Source organism: Nyctereutes procyonoides, unplaced genomic scaffold (genome assembly GCF_905146905.1).
Source record: "Nyctereutes procyonoides isolate TBG_1078 unplaced genomic scaffold, NYPRO_anot_genome, whole genome shotgun sequence".
In the NCBI taxonomy this organism is placed as follows: Eukaryota; Metazoa; Chordata; class Mammalia; order Carnivora; family Canidae; genus Nyctereutes; species Nyctereutes procyonoides.
The window spans coordinates 16,046,213-16,073,466 of record NW_026575049.1 but is presented as its reverse complement, the minus strand read 5'-3'; the positions used below and the strand labels follow the sequence as shown (position 1 = coordinate 16,073,466).

The 27,254-nt window shown below is 42.7% G+C and overlaps 2 protein-coding genes across 10 annotated transcripts in view; one reads left to right on the top strand and one right to left on the bottom strand.

Moving 5' to 3' along the window:
• The window catches only part of KRR1 (KRR1 small subunit processome component homolog), a 20,063-nt gene extending 5,709 nt beyond the window's left edge, over nucleotides 1-14,354 (top strand). Inside the window, exons 3-6 of one of the 8 annotated variants that reach the window (XR_008664813.1) lie at nucleotides 44-171; nucleotides 3,509-3,676; nucleotides 6,199-6,278; nucleotides 8,706-9,765. Coding sequence is in view for 2 of the 8 variants with exons in the window: in XM_055328015.1 (XP_055183990.1) it covers nucleotides 6,350-6,443; nucleotides 8,706-8,845 (234 nt within the window). In the remaining 6 variants the exon portion in view is untranslated. Of the gene's footprint in view, nucleotides 1-43; nucleotides 172-3,508; nucleotides 6,444-8,705; nucleotides 9,784-11,604 lie in introns of those variants that run through there. The other 7 variants (XR_008664809.1, XR_008664811.1, XR_008664810.1 and 4 more) reach the window with 7 other exon arrangements.
• Nucleotides 9,821-27,254, bottom strand: GLIPR1 (GLI pathogenesis related 1). Of its 2 annotated transcripts, none has more exons than XM_055328013.1 (6): nucleotides 26,807-27,254; nucleotides 25,529-25,771; nucleotides 18,756-18,865; nucleotides 12,302-12,384; nucleotides 10,099-10,125; nucleotides 9,821-9,996 (listed from the first exon to the last, which is right to left on the bottom strand). In XM_055328013.1, exons 1-6 carry the CDS (start codon nucleotides 26,978-26,980, stop codon nucleotides 9,842-9,844), a joined length of 792 nt encoding a protein of 263 aa, XP_055183988.1. In that variant the 5' UTR covers nucleotides 26,981-27,254; the 3' UTR covers nucleotides 9,821-9,841. The 2 variants fall into 2 exon arrangements, with proteins under 2 accessions (XP_055183988.1, XP_055183989.1); XM_055328014.1 differs by having other exon boundaries at nucleotides 26,840-27,254.

Below are 27,254 nucleotides of genomic sequence, written 5' to 3'. Positions count from 1 at the left end.
TTGATTTTTAGACAGTTGTGTATTTGCTCTTTGCTTTTTGCAGCACATTAATGCAATCCTGGACCTGATCGAGGGCAATATGTACGACAAAGAAGACTTTTGATCCATGTATCATCATTAGGGCCAGAGACCTAATTAAAACTTTTAGCAAGAAGTGTATCATTTGAACAGGTAAATTTAGAATTACAAAAACTTTGCTTTATTTGCATCAACATTAGAGATAACATATAACATTGCATCCCTCCATCTTAGAGTTTTCATTTTTCTGCTTAGATTTCATTAGCCTGGGCCTTGAAAACAAATGTGTTTGTAAAGAATATTTTCTTCATGTTTCCAAAGGCAGTACGAATTCTTGAGGATAATGTTGCGTTGTGACATAATTAAAATAGGTTGTTTAGTAAGAAATAAAGATTTGTGAAAAGAAGACAATGTCTCATGGGTCCCAAAGGATCTATGTTAAAGGTACTTTTTATCAGTGGAAAACTTAAGAGTCTTCCTGTGTCACTAGTTTTTCATTGTACTGAATTTCAACTTTTCTTTTGGTAAAGGCTTTGGAACTCACAAACTGTTATATTATGGTTCAGGGAAACATGGTTTCAGTCAGTGGACCTTTTAGTGGCTTAAAAGAGGTGAGAACTATTTGCTATCTTCAGTTAGTTTTTAGTATAGAACAAATTAAATCAGTTATAATAGTTCTTTGGATAATACACTGTTTTTCAATTTCTTTCTTTCTTTCTTTTTTTTTTTTAATAATAATATGCTTTGTTTGATTTCCCATTGGTGAATACTTTGTGCTTCATGTTATTTGAGGGAATCGTCATCACTCCTAGATCCTAACATAATATAGTCAACCTTCGGGAACTAAGGAAGTATCCATTCCTGAATTAGAAGGTCTGGGCATCATTTCTCTTTCCACTGCAAGTTTTAAATGGGTATTTAAGATTTTAGTCTGTAGCATATACAGGAAAGATGTAGTTACATGTGCTAAAGTAATTAGAGAATTGAATGGTGATATTGTTATTTGCAGTAACCTATATAAACCAGTAGAGGTCAGATTCTGAAAACTTCTTTCCTTTAAAATACATTTTTTTGGTTTGAAGTTTAGTGTAATCTTTAATGGATTGACAATTTTTTTTTTAACTTGTGAAGTTTAATGTTATGAGAAAATCTGTGGAGCAGTTACTGTGTCTATTAACTCCTTTTGTTGTCTGGATCTGGCTGTGAGGTCTTGTTCCCTTTCCAGAACCTAGAATACAATAATTCTGTTGGATCTTATAGTTGTTGGTCCTTTTCTCATGTGGAAATAATAACTCAAATATATTGAATACCCTATAGTTTGTGAAGTCTGCATATATCATCTTACTTAATTTTTACAGCAGAGCCTTGAGGTAGTTTTTTTTTCCGTACTACAAACGAGAAAGCAGGAAAAGGACAGTTAGGTGATTTTCCCTTATGAAGTGGCATTCCCATTATTGAGCCCATATTTTCTGACTAAATCTAGCTACCTTCTCCCTAAATTCCATAGTTCCAAAATGTTATTGTATTAGTTCTATATGTTACATTTTAGCAGTAAAGTTGAGAAAATTCATTGCTTCCAAGAGAAGTTGACTATTAGGAAACATCTATGAGTCACTCAGAGCAGTTGAAGGCCTACTGTATTCAATTTGGAAGATATGTTGCAGTGTATTAATCCCCTTCCACTTAGTTCATTAAAATCTTTCTAAGTATCTAATTAATTTTTCTTTGCAAATTTCAGGTTAAAAAAGTAGTCCTAGATACTATGAAGAATACTCATCCAATGTGTAACGTTAAAGTGGGTTAATTATATGTTACTGTAACAGTGATTGTCAGACTTCTTTCAGGTGCAGAAACTTTTCCTGAAATTAAATCTTTTATGGAAGCCTAATGCACAAAACAGATAAAGCAGAATTATTCAGGGTAGAGGTAGAGTTCTGCACACCCAACTACCTTAGTCCTGGAGTTATATCCGTGGAGGCTTAGGTCTCTGCTGTGTGGTAACGTATGGCGTAGTTCTGATACAAAGGACATAAGCTTCATGGAATTGGTCGTCGATGATCTCAATCAAGTTTTCTTGGATTATGGGCCCATTACTATATTTAAAGATGTGACTGTTTGGAATTCTGCTTTTTTCTATTAGTGGAGTTTGGAATATGTCAGATTATATTAAGACTTTTTTTTTTTTTTAAGTTCTCGAATTATAAACTCAGAGAGAGATCTGTTATATCCCTGTGTGCACAGCATTCGTGATTATACCTGGGAATGTAACCATGCTGTAATGAACTATTTTATGAGGAGTATTTTTGAAGCAATCCACTTAAATTTGATGAAGTTATGAAATCACTGTTAGATTGGGGTGAAAGAACAAATTAAAGATAAAGAGAGCTAGTCTTGTATCTGATGCCTGATTGGCATCCTTTGATGTTCCAATGTGTACAGAATTCAAATGGAGTGGGAGAAATGTGAGAATATTGCTTTTGTCTGATCAAGAGAAAGTTTGCTTTTTTCTTTCCCTGTGATAATTAAAGTGCTACCCAAAACTTCCAGCTTTTAGGGAACATTGCTAATTAAGAACTCTCCCTGCTCCAAATAATTTGTATTTTAAAGATTTTTTTGTTTTTTAGAGATTTTATTTATTTATTTGAGAGAGAAAGAACAAGTGATGGGTAGGGGCAGAGGGAGAGAGTGAAAAAGAAGCAGACTCCCTGGAAGCCTGATGCGGGGCTCCATCCCAGACTTGGAGATTATGACCCTGAGCCACCAAGGCTCCCCAAATTTTAAGAGTTTTAATGAACTAATGATTGAAAAGCTTAGTCTCATCTCAATTCTGATCTCTATTTTAATAGTTCTGCGTTTTTATTTATTCATTTATTTGTTTATTTTTATTTTTATTTTTTTTTTGAGAGAGAGAGAGAGAGAGAGAGAGAGAGAGAAGGGGAGGGGGAAAGGGAAAAGCAGACTTCCTGGTCCTGGTGAGCAGGCAGCCTGATTCAGGGCTCAATCTCAGAACTTTGAGATTATGACCTGAGCCGAAGGCAGATGCTTAACCAATTGAGCCACCCAGGCGCCCCAATAATTCTGCATTTCTTAATCTAAATTTCTAATTGTTTTCTGATGCTTGATTTGATATTACTTTTTTTTTATGGAATCTTTTGCTCCTACTGAGGAGATTAAGAACTACTCATTTTAATTGTATTATTGAATATTTATAATGTCTTAGTTTGACAAATGTATTGCTTATTAAAATTAAAAATTCCAGTGGATGCCTGGGTGGCTCAGCAGTTTAGTGCCAGCCATCAGCCCAGGACGTGATCCTGGAGACCCGGGATCAAGTCCCACATTCGGCTCCCTGCATGGAGCCTGCTTCCTCCTCTGTCTATATCTCTGCCTTCCTCTCTCTGTGTCTCTCATGAATAAATAAATAAATAAAATCTTTTTAAAAAAATTAATTAAAAATTCCTACTTTGTTTATGTATCGCCACGACTAAAGACCTTAATGATTAAACAAGAGTTGGCAAAAGATTCTGAATTAAGATCACAAAGTTGGGAAGGATTCTTGCCACAGTTCAAGCACAAAATGTGAATAAACGGAAGGAACCAAAGAAAAAAACTTAAGAAAAAATACACACCATTCTCACCACCACAGCCAGAAAGTCAGGTCAGTATTAAGTGTTGAATTTCTTTACATGAGGGGGATACTATTTTAACCTATTTCGTTAGAAAGTTTATGGAGAGTTATTTAGGTAGACTGTGTGTGTGTGTGTGTGTGTGTGTGTACACGTAGGGGGCAGGGTATAAGAAACCAAAGGTAAGTGTAAATCGGCTAAGTATGTGAATGTGGGAAGTAGGGGCTGCACAGTAAGAATGTAAACTATATCTAGGTAGTTGCTGTCCGTTGTGCCCCTGTGGCCACAATAAAGATTCCATGGATTAACACACACACACACACACACACACACACACACACACACAGAATTTAACCCTTAATGCTCTCACTCTGCTTTAGCATCAGTCCTATGACCATGTGCTATAATAACTGCTCCAGTTTTTTGGGGGGTTTTGGGTTTTCTCTTTTTAAAGATTTTATTTATTCATGAGACAGAGAAAAAGAGAGGCAGAGACGCAGGCAGAGGGAGAAGCAGGCTCCATGCAGGGAGCCCGACGCGGGACTCGATCCCAGGTCTCCAGGATCAGGCCCCCTGCTGCAGGCGGCACTAAACCGCTGAGCCACCCGGACTGTCCAGACTGCTCCAGTTTTGAAATCCTAAATTCTAACATCTGTACCCTTTTGTTAAAATAGAAGTTATGAATGCCTCTCATTTTCTTACTTGTTTTCTGGCTTCACTTTTTGCCCCAAATTTCCTTTTCTCTCTTGCTTGTCACTTTTCTTTTATGCTGCTTTTTCCTTCTATCACATCTGTCCAGCAAAACTCTCAAACTTGGTCAGTCCTAAAATTTGACTTCTTTCCCAAAATGTGGCTGCTAAACATAGCTGGAGAAAGTCTTATTTTTGGACTATATCCACTATAATTTTGCGTTTCCAGGCTCAGATCCTCACTGTTGTCTGGTAGTTCTCTGTCCTCTTAATTCTTGAAGCACCTTCTCACCTCTAGCAGATGACATTACATTTTATTTTATGGCAATATTTAAGACCCTCAAGTGAGAACTCTTTCAACTTCCCTTTTCTCTCACCTATGATTTCTTTTCCATCTGCACCAAACCTTTCTTCACCTGTTCTTTGAATCTGTCTTCGTCTGTCTCCTGAAGGATCTTACTTCATGATTCCCTACCTTGGCTGTATCTTAAAGTCTTTCCTTTCTACTAGATCATGGTGATAAAACAACAGAAATGTTGGATCAAGAGGTCTATTCTGGAAAGGGAAGCAAAGAAAGGAACTGTTAGTTGGGGGAAGGTACAGTGATCTTACTACTCAACTGTGCTTCCATAACACTTGCCATACTTCTTATGGGCCTGTCCTGTGGTTAGTAATTGTCTTATCTTTCTCTTCTATGACTAAGCTTCTAAAAACAGTAATGTCCCAGTTGACTTCTTCTGCCACTTACTTGCTTCATGACTGGCAATTTATTTAACCTACCCATGCCTCAATTTCCCTGTACATAAAATGAGGATAATAAAAATACCTATTTCAAAGGATTGTTAATAAGAATTAAATGATTAGTAATTGTGTAAAGAGGTTAGTAATTATTTTTTTTTAATTTTTTTTAATTTTTATTTATTTATGATAGTTAGAGAGAGAGAGATGCAGAGACATAGGCAGAGGGAGAAGCAGGCTCCATGCACCGGGAGCCCGATGTGGGATTCGATCCCGGGTCTCCAGGATCGCGCCCCGGGCCAAAGGCAGGCACCAAACCGCTGCGCCACCCAGGGATCCCAGAAGTTAGTAATTATTAAGAGTTTAAAATGTTGCCTTAGATTTAATCTGTGTAAATTTGAGATAAATCAATTATATATTGAATGAATAAGCTGTGCTTTCTCTAATTAGTATTGAATTAGTCCCCAAATCCTAACAATTCTAGCTCTTCATTTTGCATGCCATTACTTTATTCCAAGTGTTTTTATCTTCTTTCTTCTGTACCTTTTTTTTTTTTTTTTAAGATTTTATTTGTTCATGAGAGAGACAGAGAAAGAGACACAGGCAGAGGGAGAAGCAGGCCCCATGCAGGGAACCCGATGTGGGACTCAATCCCGGGACTCCAGGATCATGCCCTGGGCCAAAGGCAGGCGCTAAACTGCTGAGCCACGCAGGGATCCCCATCTTCTGTACCTTCTATATGCTGCTTTGGTCTCTATTTCTCTCAGAAGCCTGCAGTCATTTCTAAATCATAGCCCACCCTCTCCACCTGGCATTCATGTTTCTTCAAGCATACCTCATATTATCTTTCCAGTTTCCTCACATCTTCCTGAATCATTGATGTTCTATCCCATCTAAAACAGCCTGCTGTATATTTCATGAACACATCACCTCTTTCCTACCTCTGTGCTTTTTGTGTGTATTCCCTTCAGCTTAGAGAGCACATCTTTTTTTATGTCACTGCCTTTATAAACTAATCATAGATTTTTGACCTTACTATTTCTATCCCAAGGGCATTATGCCTTTCTTAGGAAATGACTTCCCATCTACCTTATTTCTGATATAATTGTAAATACTGATTTCAACAGATTGATAAAGAATTGGCTAGTGGTGAATATTTTCTGAAGGCAAGTCAAAAAAGAAGTGTCAGAAAATGGAAGCCGCAAAGGTAAGACTCTTATCTAGTTCACAACATTGATAGTATAGACTTAACGATAAATCGTTCTTATAATAATGCAGGCTAAACAAGCAGAAGCTCTCAGTAAGAGACAAGAGGAAAGAAACAAAGCTTTTATTCCACCTAAAGAGAAACCAGTGGTGAAACCAAAGGAAGGTAAATGCTTATTTTCCAATTATTGGCATGATGTTGAAGTCTGTTATCTAAAAAGTAAACCAGTAGTGAATTTGTCCAAATCTCTTTATGAGTGTTAACTAAAGAAATAACCATTATCTTTCATCAGTTCTCTTGACATTTCATTAATCACTAATCCTAGAGATGAGATCACTGAGGTGTTTTATTAGCAGCTAATGCCTATTTAAGAGTATCCTGGGTTGACAGTCCTCTCCTGACCTCTGATTGTGCTGGACAAGGACTTGTTGTGAATCTATAAATTAGAGCAATGAATCCTCTGTAGACGTAAAAATAACTAACGCATCAAGCTCCCCAAGCTCTGTTATCATGCCCCTTAGAGCTTATCAGAAGTTACGCTTTTCTTCTCTTTATTTATGTGATTTGTGGCTTAAAGTTCCATTCCTATATTGTTACGGATTTCTGATGACCTTGGGCTAAAGGACACCATCAAAATAACAGGATGGTCTTAGGGGCTATTATTAAAAAGACACCCAGAGTGGGTGCCTGAATGGCTCAGTCAGTTAAGCATCAGACTCTTGGTTGTGACTCAGGTCATGAGCTCAGGGTCCTGGGATAGAGCCCCGGGCCTCAGGCTGTGTGCTCAGTGGGGAGTCTGCTGAAGGATTTTCTCTATCTGCCCCTCCCTCAAGACTCAAAACAATTTTGTGTCTTTTCTTCTCCATTCCTAGCTGTATTTGATCCATCCTTTTCTCTTCTACATTTTCCTTCCCACTAGTAACACTTGTACTCTTTCTGAAGTAATTTTCCAGAGTAGCCAGTGCACAGTGAGGGGAGAAAAGTCACTGGCATCATTGTAGCTGACCCATTGGTCAAAACCGGACCTACCAGTACTATTTTAGTATCTATATTAATTATATCAGTAATTTAAATACTGTATTCTATGTAGATCATTGGTTATGTAAAGTTAGTGTCATAAACATTATAATTTACAGTTTGTTCAGCCTGTGAGTTTTACCCTAAAGATTATTCAGTAGCCATTTTAATCTGTGTTTATAATGTTTAGAGATGTAGCTATTTCATGATAGTGAAGGTTTCAAGTCTGATAATGGTTTATTTTGTGATTCTTCTGTGCTCTGAATACTGTTCTTTAAATGGTGAGAAAAAGCTACTTTTTTTTTCATCTCTCTGTTGTTCAGGTTTTTGGCATTGAGTCCATGGTTTGGGTTCTGTTAGGAGGATCTCCAGATATTCTCAGATTATTACCTTTATTACTAAAACCTTATTAAGTAAAATACTACTAGTCATTTATTGAACTAATATTTGGAAATTTTCATTTTTAAGTTTGAGGGTTTTTTTTTTTTTTTTTTTAAGATTTATTCCTGGGATCCCTGGGTGGTGCAGTGGTTTGGCGCCTGCCTTTGGCCCAGGGCGCGATCCTGGAGACCCTGGATCGAATCCCACGTCGGGCTCCCGGTGCATGGAGCCTGCTTCTCCCTCTGCCTGTGTCTCTGCCTGTGTCTCTGCCTCTCTCTCTCTCTCTCTCTGTGACTATCATAAATAAATAAAGAAAAAAATATTAAAAAAATAAAAAAGATTTATTCCTTACATGAACAGGGGGAGGGGCATAGGGATGACGACAAGCAGACTCCCTGCAAGGCAGGGACCCAGACTGGAGGCTCAATCCCAAGACCCTGAAATCATGACCCAAGCTGAAGGCAGATGCCTAACTGACTGAGCCACCCAGGCACCCCTATTTTTAAGTTTCTATGTGTGGTAATAGATGAAGTAGATTTTGATGCAAATCTTCATTATTAATAAAAATCATGGAAGCTAGAAGGGCTACATGTTAATATTCTTCATGAAGTATAATTCTATGTTATTTTAATGTGCAGAATGGAAAATTGGTATATTAATGAGTACTCTAAAGTTCTAAAAATGTGGGAAAGAATATAAGTAAAAATAATCTTAAGTGCACCTTAAGGAAAATAAGTGTAGCTTTGATATTGTTGAATTCAGTAATTGAAAAGGTAATCTATAATGCCATTTGCATGAGTACTTTTATTAATGTGCCATTTGGATGTGTATTTCTATTAATGTATTTTTAAAGTACTTTATAATTTGTTTTGTCTAAAATGTCTAACTTTCCTTTAGGCAGGTGTTTTATATTTAACAACATGACCTTTCACCTATTACAGTACTTTGAAATTATTGTACCAAATATATATTCTTTGTTTTATTTGGTAAAATCTAAAGGATTACATGTATCATTTTTATTTTGTCTAGCTTCTACTGAAAATAAAATTGATGTGGCTGCCATCAAGGAAAAGGTTAAGAAAGCAAAGAATAAGAAACTGGGAGCTCTTTCAGGTGAAGAAGTTAAGCTTAAAATGGAAGCAGATGAAAAAAGAAAGAAGAAAAAGTAGCATTAAAAAAAGTCCCTAAATGAGAACTCATGAAGCTATATCCTTTTGTAAAGTATTTTGAAATACTGGGGCGTCAACAGCCTATGTGATAAGGAATACTCTGATTACATTTTCTGAGTTTGTGTCATTCTTCAAAATAGTGTTTATATAAACAACTGTTCTTTATAAATAAGAATTATTGTATTCCCTGTGTGTTTTTTGAAAAATGTAATGCTAAGTGGTGTATACATCTTTGTATACATTGCACCTTATCTGTTTTGGCATGTTTTGCCTTAGCATGATTTTAGGTGTAATTTTTAGGTAGTTTATGTAAAGATGTGTGGAATGTGGTTATTGTAATTGTCCATCAGTTCCAGTGTTTGATGCCACTGGTTAGTCTTTAAATAAAATCATGTCCCATCATTTGGATTTCAGCAAAATAAATACAGATTTTACAGAGTTCTCTTTAATGAAAATGAGTAAACATTTAGGCTTCTTTTTATGATCTTATTTTATGTTTAAGATTAAACAACCCACAAGCAAAAACACCTCTTAAATCCATTAATTACTATTATGAGTCTAAGAAAGTGGTAAACCAAAGACCTCAGATTGCAAGAGAGCAGGGAAAACCAGATGTTTAGAATTGAAGCAGCATGCAACAAGTTATGTAGAAATGTTTTTAGTAACGAGGGCCAGCGGAGTCATTTATTTAGAATCACCTAAATCTAGCACATTCATTTTGTAGTTTTAGAAGCTGAGACAGAGGCTGGGCTACTTACTGAAAGTCACAGCTGTAGCAGCCTGAAAACAATGCTTATTCATAGAAAAGTGGAAGGTAAAAAATGAGTTTATTCTAGAGTGAGGAAATTGAACAGATTTTTCTTTTGATTAAAGGTTTACTGCAACATATTTTTTTCTGAAATGTTTTAAAATTAGAAATAAATATACCCAACCATTATTTTAAAGAAAAAAAAATAAAAACCACATATGAATGAATTGTGTTTTTTCTGGATTTTATCAGTTCAGATTAACTAAATGAGGATACCTATGTTTGACCCAAATGGTTATTATAGCAATCAGTATTAGAATTGGTGAACTAACAATGAGAAAGAGAGATAAGTATCTGTTGCGTGAAAATATTGGCCAGTCAGGATACACAGTAGAGTAGTAACCTGTGAAACAAACATAAATATCCTCTTAAATATTATTTCTCAGAATGCAGTAATATAATTCACATAAATCTTAAAGGCACAATTAAAGATTTATATACATACGTGTGACTTTGTCTCGCTGTGGGTTAGCTGTAAAGGCAGACAAATAGGTACTGGTGAGGCTCTTATTGTATTTTATTTCATTTTACCACTATTGTAAGTGGAAAATCATTTTATGTACCATAACCAACAAATAAATACAATTAAAAATTAAACCATTAGAATTTAAAACTAAAAATAATTATTAGTAACAGTCAATGTGAGCAATTCATTAAAATATTTTCCTGGAAATAAGTTCCTCCCTGAAAAGAATATACTATTAATGATCAGTCAGTAATAAAGAGACTGTGACCTCTTACAGGGATTTGGTTCTCGTCATGTCATAATAACTCCTCTCCTTTCATTGAGCTTTATTCAGATTTTGACATTCAGAGGAGTAGGTAGAAAATTCTACATCTGCCTGAGCGTTCTTGATACTTTTTTTATTAAATAGATACCTTTTCTACATCAGTTCTGTGCCAGCTGCTGTTGAATTCTGTGGTGGAATCCAGCAAGGAGCTGGCTGGGTGTCTGTGAGCATCCCCAAGCATCATACCTGTGTTTGGGCTTTGTCTGTGGTGGATTACCAGGGAGCTGCTGCTGCTTTAACTTTTTTTGGGCATTTAATACCATGAAATCAAGGATTTGCTGTGCTAGTTATATTCTTTCTCCAATGTTAAATATTCAGCTCCTGAATATTGAAACTAACGTGCATTCATGTACTTGCTAGAATCATCCCAAGTATCATTGGCATACCCGGCATATTATGCAGAACCATCCTGATTGGGCCTCCACGGGTATTTATTAAACTTGCCAATGGTACCTAGAGGACCAGAAAGGAACTTTTTTCTCTAGTATTTGTCATAATTTGTCAGATATGGAATCTGTTCAATAAAAGCTTTTATCCTCTAACCCTTACCCTCATGCACGGTAGCTTATTTGCCCTTAATTTTCTTAAGGGCCCAGGGCTTTTTCATTACTGAACCACAGCCTTAATTTTCTGAATATCCCACAAGATTAGAAGCTATTTCAAGCTAGTTCCAAAATCAAAAGCTAAAAGTCCAGGAACTTTCTTCTTGTCATACAGAGTTGTTACTAATTACTAGATTTTTAAAGAGAAGGAATATTTTTTAAGAAAATATGCCTTCAAATTAGTGCTTATTTGCCAGCCAGAGTAGAGTATAAGTGAATTAGCATAGTTCCTACCTGTTTGAAATTCAAACTCTAGAGGGGAAGAGAGCTAAACAGTAGCAATAATTAAATTACTCTTTAAATAATTTAAAATAATTCTTAGTTTTCATCCCGATTTTAAAGAAGCATTTAAGCATTTTTATGCCACGACAATTGTTCGTGGCATAAAAATGTCACAAAATTTGGGCATAAAGAAAATACCAAGTAAACTCAACATTTGGGTGTATAGGAAGGATGAATTTGTGGTTAATAGGTAATATTTATTGAGTGCTACTGTATGCACGACTCTTGTTCTAGATATAAATTTTTTTTCTTTTTTCCTTAATCTGTTTCATCAAACAGATGATACTGCCATCTACATTTTATTATTGAGGAAACCCGTTCCTGTGGTTGCCCAAGGTCATAGTGGTGGAACTGGAAATTGAACTTGGGCATATTATTTCAAGAATGTGTGGTTTTAATTCCTGTGTTATACTGCCTAACTGGAGGAAAAAAAATACTATGCTTTGTAGTGCTGAAGCAACATGAAAGGAAATATTCAGTTAATATGTTGATACTCTGAGAAGAGATTGCAGAGCTGCTACACGTTACCCCGAGTTCTTTTAGCAAAACTGCTGTTAAGTGAAATGAATGGTTAAACTAGGAAAGCTATGACTGGCTCAGAAAGCTGATTGAAAAAGGGTGGCTGTCTGTACCTGGAGTGAAGATGAGAATTCAGAGTTTACAAAGCAGTTTGTTTTGTTTTGTTTTGTTTTTCTAATCTTGCTGAAATTAGCAAATCTTGCATCTACAGTTTTTATTCTCGTAGTCATTCTCCATTTACTGATTACAGCTAAGAAGTCTATTATTGGCTTCCTTAAATTTACCTTAAATAAATGTTCATTATTAGGACAGTAAGCCATCAGTTTGATTGCTACCTGATGCCAGCTTCCCTGAAAATTGCTATTAGGATAAAGCCAATATTTGCATTCTTAATTCCACAGTTATAATCGTTTCAGACACATTGTATTATTGGTAGATTTTTCATTTTACTCACTGCAGAGATTATCCAAACACTTGTCATTATTGGGACAGGCACTGCAAGTAGATCCTCTTTTGTATGGCGTTCGGTAGCTTTGTCTATAAAATAGAAAAAAGCTGTACGTTTGGAGGGATTTTTTTTTTTTTTTTTTGCAACGAAATTTAGTACGAATCTTTGACTAAATCCATAGGATGCAAGTCCACGGATTCAGAGGGTTGGTGAGGGAAATGGAAGTTAACATTAACAGAGTTTATGGTGTCTGTGTCTGCGAACCTATATTTTCACCTATATAGTTTCATTTAATTCTTAAGACAACTCGGGAAATTTATTTTTATTTTACAGATAAGGAAATTAAAGCTCTTAAGAAATTATCTTGTCAAAAATCACAATGTATACATGTTAGAGTACCAAGGGAACCTGAATTTGTCTGACTCCAGGGCAACACTCCGCCTACTTAAACTGTCTGGCTTGTGCGATTACTACTATCCGAAAAACTGCCCATCCTAAGGTATCATGACCCATACTTACTCTTCTCAGTTTAGCAAGCCTCCTTAGTTTTTATTGGACAGGACTCATTTGCCTGAGTTGAGTACCTTCCAAAAGAAAATAACAAGAGATTGGGGAAATTTCTAAAGGGAAATTTGTTTTCATGTAAAAGATGTGAGGTGAATAATATATAGTAACTACTGTACTAAGCTAAGAATCCTTGAATGAATTAATTTTCACAGTAACCTATGGGTAAGACACGGTTATTTATATATCCGCAATATAGCTAGAGGCTGAGGCACAAAGTATAAGTAATTGACCAAGGTCACACACTAGAAAGTGAAACATTCAGACTTTTAAATCCCCATGAACATCTTCAGAGTAGTAATAATGAGACTTGCAAGTGCATTTCAGTAAATCTGCCATTGTACTCATCTGTCTCTTTTTTTTTTTTTTTAAGATTTTATTTACTCATTCATGAGAGACACACAGAAAGAGAGAGAGAGAGGCAGAGACAGAAGCAGGCTCCATGCAGGGAGCCCGACTTGGGACTCGATCCTGGGTCTCCAGGATTATGCCCTGGGCCAAAGGTGGCACTAAACTGCTGAGCCACTGGGGCTGCCCTACTCATCTCTTGTGGAAAGGAGTTCTTAACTTTTTTTTTGTGTCATGGTGGAGCCGATGGACTCTCAAAATAGTTTATTTTTACTTTTTTTTTTTTTAAGTAAGCTCCCATGTCCAGTGTGGAGCTCAACACAGGGTTTGAGCTCACAGCCCCGAGATAGAGACCTTAGCCAAGATCAAAAGCTGGACACTTAACCGACTGAGCCACCCAGGTGCCCTGAATGTTTGTTTTTAGGTGCGTAAAATCAAGTTTGTAAGATTATAAAGGAAACTAAGTTTAAATAGTGATCAAAATGTTAGAAATATTTGTGATACAGCAATATGTGCTTCTCTGTTTAAGTATTAATATTAAATAAGACCTAGCAAGAATTCTAATGATTCTTATCCCTTTCACGATAAATTAAAACCATATTTTAAGATATCTGCAGCAAGTAGAATGTGATATGAAAACATCTGGTATTTACAAAGATAGATGCAGTACCAACACCAGGTCACGTACTGCTGATGTGACTGAAGCATTGTCTTCGTACATAATGAAATGTAATTTTCAGTAGAGGTGAATGACAATAAACATGTAACTTTTTTCTAATCCAAGTTTATGGCCTGGACTCCCCTCCCCTAACACTATACCTTTACCTCCAAAGTTAAGGAAGTTTGGTTAAGAACCAAAGTTAAGGAGACATTACTTTTTAATATATTAGCGCCTCATTTCCAACACCAAATACATGTTCTAATCTTGTTTGGCTCCAAATTAATTTAGGTTGATTCAGAAACTAAGTTTATCTTCATGTTTACTTTACACTGTGGAAAATCGTCAAAGGAATATTCTGGTAACAATTATAAAAGACATTCGAGGTGCGTGTTAATCACAGTGACATCTTTCATTGTTAGAAAGCACAGTACTCGTTGAGTGGTCAAGTTCTAGAGTGTTTTTAATAAAATCATTCATGCAATTTCATTCTTTGTTGAATTGTGATTTCCACACTATAGAGAAGATGGAGAACTTACTACCAAAAAACAGGCTAAAGACAAGGCAGTTGTGAATATTAGGGAAATGGCAGATTCATCCCAGGAGAAACGTGCTCCTGGGAAGGCCTGCGTTTATGTGGATGGGAACAATGGAGACCCAAGGCCCTGAAGGGTTCTCATAAAGAAGCAAGAAATTTTAGTGTTTCCCTGGTAGCCTGAGCAAGAAGAGAGAGGGCCCCAGGACACGGGAAGAGAAAAGTCAGGTTTTCTTGTTGTTTCTTTGTTTTTTACCGTATTCTCTGTGCCCAGCATAGGGCTCAAACTCACAACCTCAGGATCAAGAGTCATAAGCTTTCCTGACTATCCAGCCAGGCACCCCCCAGAAAAATTTTTTTTTTTTTTGAGATTTTATCTATTCATGAGAAACACAGAGACGCAGAGACACAGGCAGAGAGAGAAGCAGGCTCCCTGCAGGGAGCCCCATATGGGATCAATCCCGGGACTCCAGGGTCACGACCTGAGCTGAAGGGAGACGCTCAACCACAGCCACCCAGGCGTCCCCAAGATAAGATTTTTAATGAAAAAGGTAAATATAAGGGTCGTTACGGCAGGGTACAGGAGGTAGTATCTGCTGGTCAAGGTTGTCATTTCCTCTTCCACACGGAATCCTCTTTTCCGCTCGTCACAAGGTCACCTTGCTCAGGGAGGCCCAAGGGAAGGAAGGGATAGTTGTGTCCACGTTTGAAACATGCCGATCAGAATGACCAGAAGCAGTCAGGACGAGGTGTCGAAACTCCCCAGCAGTTACGGACTCTGGAGCAGGAGTTCCAGGTGACAGGAGAACCAGGCGCCCTGCACCCCACCCTTTGGAAATCTCAGACATACGGGGGGTGGGGGTGGTACTGGACTTCTTACAATTCTGTGGTATGGGGGCCTAGGACCGTTTGCACCACAAGGCGTAGAAACTGAGGACATCCCGACCTAGTGCCCGTGCACCCCGTCACCCGCACTGTGCTCTCCAGTCCGTGTTCCGCGTCTACAGAACGATCTCCCATTTAAAGCAGGTCCTGTCACTCACTTGCTTAAAAGACCTGGGTGATTCCTCTTGCGACGTGGCTACAGTTAACGCAGCCCCGGCCCCCGAGGCCTGAGCTGACTGGCCAGGGGCAGGCCACCCGGTGGCCCTCGCACTCTGCTCTTCCGTCCTCTCCAGAATCCTCACCGCAGAAGCTTTGCATGTGTTTTCTGCAGGACGTCTGTGAAGTTCCCCACGCGCCCGGATTCTCTTCTTCATGCCTACACTCAAATACATCACTTTATCCAAGTAAGGCCCCTGCCTGTCGATAGCATTGACTATAGTAGTAGTGCTAGTTCCTTCGTGACTCCTTTCATCATGCAGTTATTTTATTTGTATTTTTATTGTCTCTGTGCCCCATGCGAGCGGGGACTCCAGCTGGCTGGTTCTCCTTCGGAGCTCAGTAAACAAACACTTGTTGAATATTTGAAGGTATGAACCCATTGATTTGTATGAATAAGTGAATGTCACCCTACAGAAGCATTATAACTGGTTATTAGTGTTACGACTTACTGTTTAGAACTCTGAAGTGAACCAAAGGGAGTCTAAACCAGGAGACTTCACCTCCGTGTCTCCTTGTTGTAACCACAATATCTGAATACTTCTCAAATAATCACCTTTGCCAGCTGTTGCGCATAACCTCGTGCTTCACATCGCTTTCTCACGTAATTTTCATAGCTGCTTGGTGAGTAGTTGGTGCTTTCATTATCCTGATCTTTTACAGAGGAAACAGGTTCAGAGAGGTTAAGTAACTTGTCCAGGGCCCCACAGTGAGTCCCAAGACCCTGCATCTTAACCATTAAACTATATAGATGTTGCGAAAAGTCACCACTGATTGACTTAATGGCAATTAACCAGCCATTGACTTTGGCTGGTTTTTCCTGATTTTTCCCTATTTTCTGACTCTGGGGTTTTCAGTCAAAGCTGACACCTGATTTTGGTCCCTCCACTCCCACCTACACTCAGACTATCAAACATTTCTTCTGAATTTTACTTCAGGGGAAGAGAGCCGCCTTCTAGCATATCTTTTGGAATCCCAAAGATTGGTAAAATTCAAACAAAATTCAAGGTCAACCGATTAAAGAAAAGATTGTTGTATATATGACAGTAAAAGCTTTAAAGTATAAACAACTTCCATAAATCATTAAGAGAATCACTCCAGTGGAAAAATGAGCAGACTATAGGATTCACAAAAGAAGGAATGTGAGTAGGCAGTCAGATGAAAATCTGTTAATCACTAGTAGTCAAAAGAGATGCAAAAGAAAACACAAGGTAACACTTTGCATCAAATTAGAAAATACTAAAAAAATATAACATCCAGTTCTAATGAAGGAGTATACGTCGGTATAATAGCGGAGGGTAAGTTGGCCGTATGCATCTTTAAAAACTTAAAGATGATCATACCTTTTACTTGGTATAGTATTTCTAGGAATTGTGGGGAAATCCACAAAGTTAGGACCAAAGTTCTATACAAGGTTTTTCATCAGATAGTAAAAGAAAATACAGACAATCTAAACTCTTGAGTAGGAGAAGCTGCTGTGTGACCACGTAGAGCACAGACCCAGAAGCCAGACAGCCCAGGTCACCGTCCAGCTGTGACACGGTGGCATGTGAAACAGTCACCAGCTCTGGAGCCCTGGGCAGACTACTCACCCGGTCAGCACTTCCGTTCTCTTATCTGCCAAACAGGGATGGTAAGAGGACCTGTCTCAAGACGTTTCGTGAAGATTAAGTAAGTAAATATGTGCTAAGCCCTTGGAAGAGTGGAGTGGGGCCTGGGTGGCTCCATCAGTTAAGCGTCCTTGGTTTCCATTCAGGTCTTGATCTCGTGGGTCGTGGCCTGGAGCCTCGGATGGGGCTCCATGCTCAGCGTGGAGTCCGCTTGAGATTTTCTCCCTGAGCCCTCCACCTGCACACCCACCATGTGAGCCTCTCTCTCTAATAAATGAATAAAATCTTTTTTTAAAAGTGCTTAGCATATAGTAAGCATTGTGTAAGTGTTACTTTATTTTTTATAGTGGAAATATATATGTTTAATCAGCTGGACTCAGGTTACATGATCCCAATTTTTTTAAAAGATTTTATTTATTTATTAGAGAGAGAGAGGGGGCACAAGTGGGGTTAGGAAGGGCAGAGGGTGAGGGAGAAGCAGGCTCCCCACTGAGCAGGGAGCCCTCTGGGGGCTCAATCCCTGGACCCCAGGATCAGGACCTGAGCTGAAGGCAGAGCCTTAACTGACTGAGCCCCCAGGTGCCCTAGATGTACTCAGTTCCGTGGGCAACAACCGAAGCACCGTAGTAAAGAGCCAGGGGAACACATGCTTCTGTCCATCGGGCCTGATGGGGCGGCGGCCGGGCCACGAGGTCGCAGAGCTGCTTCTCAGCCTGGCCTGGCACACGTCCACGGTGACTCCATGGTTGTGTTGTGCTTCCTTCATGACTGACTCAGCAGCGGGGTAACCCGAAGGCACCGTGATCAAGCCGGTCTCGTGGAGGCACCCTTTCAAAGGTATTTGGGCTGCCTTTGAAGCGGAGTCGGTGTGGTGAGAGCAGACCTTTCAGCACCACCTTCTTGGCCTTGACAGCCTTGGCTTTGGCTCTGGGAGGTACAGGGGCTCCCTCCTCCACCATCAACGCCACCTTTGTGAAGCACTGCTCTCATTATTTTTCTGACTACCGACACTATGTTTAAGTTTAATGATGTGGAGAATGCTCTTAGTATAATTTTAAGTGAGTATAAAACGTGCATTTCCAGTATGATCTCCATTTTCTCAATAATGACATGTAGGATTCATAAACACACATATGTTTAAAGAGAGCTAGGGGAGGGAGTACGTCATGAATCTACCCTGATTTCCAAAGGAAGAAAAACTGTACCCATTTTAAACCAAAACTTGCAAAATTAAATGAAATAAATTATGTAAGTTGAGAAATTCAGATTTTTTTGTTTTGAAAATTGTGTAAAACATGCCAAGTTTTTAATAAACCCACACATACGAAGCAACATCAGTCCTTCCATTTTGGGGTGTTATTACTGTTTCCCATTGATCTACATCCCTAAGAACATTTTAGTCTTACCACTCTTAAAAATACCACTCTTCGTGTTTATGTAGTGCTTGTAAAGGGTGCACACAGACACGCATATATTACAAAAAAAGCACCAGGTATTAATGGAGTAGATCCCTGCATAGAGGAATTAACGATATTAATTTCCTTTTTTATACTTTCCTTATACCAAATTTCTATAATGAAGATAAGACTTCTAAAGTAGATTCAAAAAGAATTTTTTTAGAAAGAGGTTGATTTGGATACTTACCCTGGTCCATAGTTGCATATGAAATGCGCTGTGTTGGAAAATTGCAGGCCGGCAACTGTGGGACAGTACTGTACTGCGCAGCCAACCTTGTAACTGTCTGCCCAGACGACCTGAGAGAAAGTCAGGAGAGACAGGAAGGTGAACGTGTGAGGCTGATGAGGGCTTCATCCACACAGCAGGGTGCTCACTGTCGTCAGGAAGAGCCATTGCTGCCAGGGGCACTCCGGCGCTCAGAATTCAGTTGGAAATGGGACTTGCGATGGTTATTACTGGGCTGTGAGCATGTGAGATAAACGTACACGACACGAGACCATTTCTGGCACAGAAATAAAGTAGTGGGTACTGGGGAGGAGGGGATGAGGCAGGTGTCCGGGAAGGCTGGGGAGCGGGGACGACCGACCACACACAAGGCTTGAATGTGGGAGCAAAGCCTGCGGGCGGGTGGCACACAGGCCGGAGCTGGGAGCTGGGAGCTGGGAGCTGGGCTGGGACCAGGGAATGGGGATGGTGACGCGGTGCACAGGCCCGAGCTGGGAGCTGGACTGGGACCAAATAGAATCTGTTCTCCAGGAAAATGTATTACATATATAGGAATATTATTCAGTCATAAAAAAGAATAAAATCTATATTTTAAGTTCCTCGGGTGATTACTATGCACGCTAACTGGGTGCAATGTCTCCCGTGTGTTCCTTTTACTATCACCTTAGTACATCATTTTATATTTTTTATCCTTTGATCTTTGAGCACTTTCTTCAGGTGTTTGTTACCTCGAGTATTCTCCATCTTTGGGCTTCCCACACACAACTCTTGAATGCTTTTACACTGTGGCTTTTGTTTTCTGTTCTGTTTCCAAGGATATGAAATGTTAGTTACCATTTATTTACTTATTTATTAAGATTTTTATTTATTTGCTCATGAGAGATGCAGAGAGAGAGGCAGAGGCAAAGGCAGAGGGAGAAGCAATATCACGCTGTGAGCCAAAGGCAAATGCTCAACCACTGAGCCACCAAGGTGCCCTGCATTCATTTTGTTTTAATCGGTCTCTTTTTAAGTCAGTTTGTGATTAACACACAGTAAATGACATCCTTTTTAGGTGTACAGTTCCATGAATTTTGACAAAAACATAGCTGTGTAGCCACAACCTAGAACATTTCCATCACCCCCAAAAGTTCCCTTGTGCTCCTTTGTGATGAGTTCTTACCCCCAGCCCTGGCCCCTGGGAATCACCAATCCGTTTTCTGTCCCCATCGTTTTGTGTTTTCCAAAATGTTATATAAATGGAATCAAATGTTATATAAATGTAGCTTTTCCACCCTGGCTTCTTGCACAAAGCATAAGCATTTGAGATCCATTTGTGCTGTTGGGTTCACTACTTTACTGCACAGATGTCCCACGGTTTACTTTTCATTCCAGTTGGTCTTTTTTCAAAAGCTTGAAATGGGTATGGGCATTCAGGTTCTGGGTTCAACCTGTGGGCTCTGGGGTTACAATGACTGAGTTCCTATTCCGGCTCAGCCACTCACCGTGTGACCTTGGCCTTGGCTTCCTTGACTGTTTAGTGAGGATAACACTACTGACTCCACGGGCCTATTTCGACATTCTCAAAGGGCTAGTAAGAAAGCGCTCAGAACAGCTGCTGCAACCTAGCAAGCCCTCAGCACATGTTCATGTTTTATTCTCTAGTTTTTTTTGTTTCAAAATTTTTGAATATATTCAAAAATTTTGAATCAGATTCCTGTTGTATGTTTTCATTTCCTTTAGTATGGTGAAGAAAAATAAGTAATTATTAAAAAAATAGTGAGAACCACTGATTACTGGGAATTTACTTGAGGCCAAGGTAGTGTTGAGCGCTTTACATGCAGCCTCAGGTGTAACTTCATGACACATCACTAAAGAGACATGGCCCTGGTTTTGCAGATGAGTGTTGAAACCTACTTCTGCTTCACCACAACGTACTTTGGGCACAGTCCACGCCCTGAGCACGCCGCCATCCAAGTGCTTTCCCTTTTCATGGAACTAGGAACCACTCTCTGTACCTTTCCAACAAAAACATTCCGTCCGGGAGCCTACTGGGGGCAGGCACGTCTGCCCTTTGGAGCTAACATCCCCTTCCCAACATCCTTCAAGGCTCAGTATGAGTTCTCCTGGCTCGATATCTGGCACCATCTCACGAGCGTAGTAACACTGCAACATACATTAAACCAGGTAGAGAAACTGAAACGTGTCCCACCTGCTTTGGTTAAGTAACTGTAAAAATAATGATCTCCAGAGGGTGGCAGTGCGGCCTGGACTGAACAAAAATGAGATCTGTGGTGCCATTTAGGGCTCATTCTCAGCACTACCTAACCTAAGCAGCTGCCCCTATCTTGAAGTCAGGCAACTCCCAAGTTTTATAAGGGCGGACTGCCTGCGACAAAATAATCTCCCATATTAATGTACCAGAACTCTTCCAGAATGCAAACCTATCATCTCCAGTGAAGACCGAGCTAGAGTGTTGAAGCGTTGACCTAATGTGTCAAGAAATCCCAAACCTGTATGACTTAGTAATTGGATCTACGTCTATTGTCTTTACTCCATACAACGAACCCCCACCAGCCGAAATCTGAAAATAGCTTGCTTTTTATTAATAGAAGATGAGGCTAAGTGAGAGATCATACTGCCACCTGAGGTCATCTCTTGCAAGAGTTTAAAATGGCAGTTGAGTAGTCTTGACTCTCCAGTATAAGATTTCTTGCAATGATGAAACCATTACATTGTAACACAGTCATCTTTAACCAGGCTGTTGACGTGTTCCTACCCCCAGTGTAGCTGCTAAAAAAACAAGAGATCTAACCTTTGTTAATGCCCACAAAGTACCCGCCCTGACCAGATGATTCATATGCATCCTACTATTACTCCTCACCCATTCCTGATGCCTGACCCAGCTCCTTCCTCTTGCGAGCTGTGTCACCGAGAAAACAACTTCTCTTTCTTTCTTCCTCTTCTCCTTCTTCCTCTTCCTCCTCCTCTTCTTCTTCCTTTTCCTCTTCTTCCTCTTTTTTGTACTAGGCAAAGAGCTTTATTAACCGTGTTTCAAACATTATTCTCAGGCTTCTTCAGCTTAATCAGCAGCAAAGAATGAATGGCGTCTAAACCAAAACTGAAAAGAACTGCACTGTCCAAGAAGCTGGGGCTTAAAAATGTCAGAGATCCAGATTTTTACCAGATCCACGAACATTTTATCTTATTATTTTGTAAAGATTTATTTTTTATTTTATGTGAAAGAGAATGTGAACAGGAGGGAGGGGTAGAGGGAGAATCAGACTCCCTGCTGAGCAGGGAGCCCAGACTGGGGGGGGGGGGGACAACCCAGTGCTCCATCCCGGACCCCAGCATCATGACCTCAGGCAGACACTCAACCAACTGAGCCAGCCAGGCGTCCAGGAACAAAAATTTTAAAAGCAGTCATAATATAAAATAGCAGCTCCCAGTAACTTCTTCAGTTCTATCTCCTTCAGCATTGGGCTCCATTCAGTTTGCTGCGTTCTCGGAAGCTGCATCAACTCCCCAGGATCCGGACCGTCACCCGCATCCTCCTCTCCGGGTCTCCCGTCCACACAGCTGTGGGCCGAGCTTTGGCAGCCTCCCTGGACCCGGCCTGGCCACCCGTGGGCACCAGGGCACCTCCCCTCGGTTTGTGAACAGCCACCCCCCAACCCAGAGACATTGTTCACTCCTCACTTCTGCAAGGAAAGCGGCAGTGGATGGGCCCCGCATGATGGGCCCCCCGTGGGCAGCCGGGTCCTCTCTCACGGAGCGCACGGGCCCACACGGCTCGCAGCTTCCAGGCTCAGGAGAGTCTCTTTCCTCTGCCTGGAGCAGAAATCAGGCCCTGCAGGGGTGCTAGACTCTCAGGGTCTCCTGCAGACCAGCTGAGACTGGGTGCGTGCGGGATGCAAGACCTGCGCAACAGCGTCTGGACCCCTCTGCACCTGTGGGTGCACCTGGGGGTGACTGCGGCGCCCTCCCAGGTCTGTGGTGACCTGCGAGTGACACCTTAAGCCGCGGGGAGTGGAGTACCAAGCTCCCTTCAGAGTGCTTGCTGCGGCTGCCTTGCCCCAGCCCGGGCGTCCCTGGGCCTGGTCCCCAGGGGCAGAAGGTGCTGGTCTCAGAGAGAGAACAGGGAAGGATCCGCAGCTTGGGCCCTGACACCTGCGTGCCAGGAGTGGATTCTCTCAGGCCCCAATGCTACCCCTTCTCCGCTCATCCCGATGTAAGGGAAACCCTACAAGTGCGCTCTGCTATTTGGGGAGGGCCAGCTCTGAAATCTCAAGTCTACTTGATGTCACATGAAGTTCCTGCCTTTGGTCCTTAGTCCCTGGACGACGGACATGGAGCGTGACGTGGCCGCCTAGGGGTCTGCGCTCAGCTTACCAGCCCTTTGATCTTCGTGTATTCGGGCTGCTGGGCCACTAGCCATTCTTCTGGGGTTCAAGGCTCATTGGTACCCACCGTACACCCTGTTCATTTTGCCTGGAATCCTCTTCCTTTTCATTTGACAAACTCTCACTTCGTTTTCTAGAACCAAGGGCTCCGGCTCCGGCTGCGTAAGCAACTGCCGCCGCCTGTTCCCCACTCTGCCCAGATAGCTTGCCATGTCCTTTGCTCACACGGCACCTTGCCCGCTTCTCCACGTCGCCCCAGGCATGTCCCCTCTGACATCCACTAACACACGTCTCTCCTGGAACAAGTCACCTCCCAAGGGCCAGGCGCCGCCTGCGTCCTCCACTCCCTGCCCCACCCCGGATTCCTGCTCACGTTCCCGGCTTGGCAGCTGTAGTCCTCACACGGTGTTAGGACGTAAGCTGCTCTCCCGGGCTCTGTTTCGCAGGGGTCTGCAGAGACCTGTGGTCGGTGGCCGCCTTACATGGCGCCTGGAACAGCTTAGACGCTTAAACAGGGAATGAATGACAGTCGGTACCCTCAAAATGACAGTTTTCAGAGATTTCACCTGCGCTGTGTTTAATGGCACCAGGTACCACTTGTACCACGTGGATTTGGCTTTCTGGCCTGCTAGGATGTATGGAATTCTGATGGAATAAATTTTCTGATTAAAATGTTTTGTAAACATAAGCCAAGATAAATGGTTATGGGATACGTGTAGGGGAAACCTTATTTATAGTTTCAAGAAAGGGGTCAGTGCTACTGGTGGTTTGATGGCTCCTCCTTGCTTAGGATGATCTTGAGATGAAAATGTCACCGAAATCTGCCCTTCCTCTCACATCATAATAATACGGAGCCATGCCAAACCTGTTTACCTGTAACAGCACAGGCGACAGCAGAGGCTCTATAGGCTGAATTACGTTGAAAGTCTTTCCAACAACATTTTGCTCTTTAAAAACCCCTATTATTTCAAGGTAACTACCTTGTTTGTGAGTAAGGAACAGCAGGACTAGGTAGGGAGAGATAGAAGGCTACAGGATCAGGCTCACAGAAATCCCAAAAATGCGGAGATGTAAGGAAGCCAGAGATAAGGGAGCAAGCAGGCCACCCTGCCCTGGGTGTGGGCGGGGAGGGTGTCATTTTTATGACAGTCACCTGTGAAGCAAAGAAAACCAGGCCCCAAAGGGAGCCATTTAAAGGTGGTATCACGAGTCCTCACTCAAACCAGGATGGCACAAGGATCTCAAGACCACAAGCTTCCTAGTCAGTTCTCAGTAAGGGACACACCGTTCGGGACCCCCCACTGCTGAGAGCTCTCTCCGCGTCCTCACCCGCTACAACGCTGTCGCTCTGGCTCACTGTCCTGCATCCCAAGACTCATTCTTTGACTCTGTGAGACAAGAACCTCGCTCTCCCGCTTCATGACAATGTTTCCCCCTCATTCCTCATTTCAACACATTCTTGTCCATTAGAATCAGTCAGACATGACTCAGCACCTTAGTCACTGGCGTGACAGGGAAGGCCGGGAAGGGAAAGGGAATGAATTAGCCACCTTGAGTTAAAGCAAAACAGTCTCAATCGGGAGCCTCTGAATGTGGCCACTGGGACGGAATACGGGAGATCTGGGGGCGGAATAGGTGCAGGAGGGTTATACGCGTTTACACGCTGGCCTGTCCATGGTTGTCTTCCTCCTCATGTGACGCGTCTTGGCTCTCCGCCGCGCTTGACAGGACAGGGGGACATGGAATCGCTGTTCCTTCAGGGGAGCTTATTTCCCCCAATTGTATGGTCCCAAGTCAGGGGCCTCCAATTCCATGGGAGATGCACACCCGAAAACCCGTTCACTCCTAAAGTCCTCTGGTGGCTCTCAAATGGCATTAAGTGCCCCAGGGAGGTACTGCTACCAGAATATTCAGTCTGTCCAGGTTGGTGAGCCTCACATTTTATGTTTATGCACATAACGGAACCCTTCGTGCACCACCTCTTCTGTGTCTGCAATTTGCTCCAGTTTATTTATTTATTTGAGAAAGACAGAGACAGGGGCAGAAAGAGCACGAGTGGGGAGAGGGGCAGACGGAGAATGAGAAGCAGGCCCCCGCTGAGCAGGGAAATGGGGTGCGGGGCTCCATCCAGGCCCCGGAATCATGACCTGAGCCAGAGGCAGACGCCTAACCCACTGAGCCACCCAGGCGCTTCTGCCCATGCATTTATTTTTAAGATAAGCTTGCACCCCCGGCTCTTTCATATTTGCAGGTGCAGCAGCTTACTATAGATTTTCCGAACGCCAGATTCCAGTTTTCTCCTTACTGTTAGAAATATTGATTTCAAGAGAATCCAGGGCAGACACTTACCTGAGTGTAATGGCCACAGACCTTGTTGCATTTCTGCGTCTGGAAATCATAGTCGTGAACTTCATTGTACCAGCTTGTGATGGCTGAAGACACAGAAAATATGGACACAGACCCAGTCCAGATGTTCTCTCCCACCGAAGTGAAGTTTGGGTGCAGCGTCTTTGAGTGCAGCTGTCCATTGTGTTCAAATCTACAGTTTCTGGCCCAGGCTTTGGCAATTCGGGCGAGTGCTGGGTCCCAAGTCTGCAAAAAGAAACATTAAACAGTAGGAGGATCAAGAACGAAAACCAGATTTCGTAAAGATCTTTCAACTACAGAGAGGAGGAAAAGTTGAGAGGGATCGGCGTCCACCATGGGAGGTGAGAAAGCTGGTCAGAGGCCCTCCAGCCTCATGCGGCCGGTGGGGCAGGCAGGGCCCCTCGCACCCCTCAGGCTGCACGCTGCAGGCCGCACCACCGGGGAGCCCAGGAACGTCGCCCACCGCCACCCCGGCCCTGAGCAGCCCCCCGCCCCGGCCCTGAGCAGCCCCCTGCCCTGGCCCTGAGCAGTCCCCACCCTTTACCACCCTCGGGGGCACAGAGCCCTGATTTGCTCAGCCTTCGCCCGGGGGCCCAGCCTCCGGGGAAAGCTCAGGTTCCTCCCAACGGAGAATGAGAGCCGATGCCGAAGAGTGGGCATGGGGGGGGCAAGGTGAGCACGTGAGGGAGGAGGACCGGCGGTGGCCTGCCGGCTGGGGGACACAGGGCCCCCTGCGCCTCGGGTGCATGTGGCCGTCCAGCCCGGACAGGCCAGCACAAAGCCTGGTGACTGCGGGGTGTGGACTCGCGGCTGCGTGAGCGACACCGGCCACTGTGGCCGGCAGGACACGGATGCTGTGGGGCCCGGTCTGTATTTCCAGCAGCAACGCCCCCACCCCACCCCAGGTGCTCAGAACCAGAAGCCTTAGGCTGGGCTGTGGGCGGCGCAGCTGGGACTCGAACCCCAGCCCGGCTGCTCCTTTCCCGAGAGCCTGTGCCGCTTCCTGAGAAAGTCAATCCTCTGCCATCAGCAAAAGAAAGTAAATTCAGAGACCAAACACCCTTAAAACACCGACAGGGAAGAGAGCGAGGGACACAGTGTGGAGTGTGTGAGCCACCGGGAAGCGCTGGTGGGGGGGGGCACGGGTGGGCTCCCCGATCCCTTCCATCACGGTGGCCAGTCTGCTGCCCCCCTAGTCCTGATGGAAAGGAGCTTCTGGAGCAGCGAGGATCCCCGGGTGAGGCGTTGGGCACCCCTTACCATGTACAGCATGTCGCTGGCCCTGGGGCTCACCTCCGATCGGAACTTGTTGTGAGCCCGGACGCAGGCTTGGCTGAAGGCTTCATCTTCGATGCCCGGCAGAGCGTGGGTGGCGACCCCGTCCTGGGGCAGCAGGGCGATGATCCACGCAGCCATGGCCAGTGCCACTCGCATGCTCGGGGTGGCGGGGCGGCCACCGGGCCGGGGCCTGGGACTGCAGCCAGAGAGGCAGGACGGGAGCTCCTCACAGGCTCAAAGGGCCGGGTTTCCCATATATGGTCGCTGCCCCTTGCAAGGTTAACCCTCCGTGTGCAGGGTGCTCAGGGCACACCTGCCGCAGAGCCTGGGCTGCAGGGCCCCGAGGTGGGGCTGCGGAGGGAAGAGCTGGAGGCTTGGGGGCCAGGGCTCGGCAGCTGTGGAGCTTCTGCTGCTGAGGGACAGACGTGCC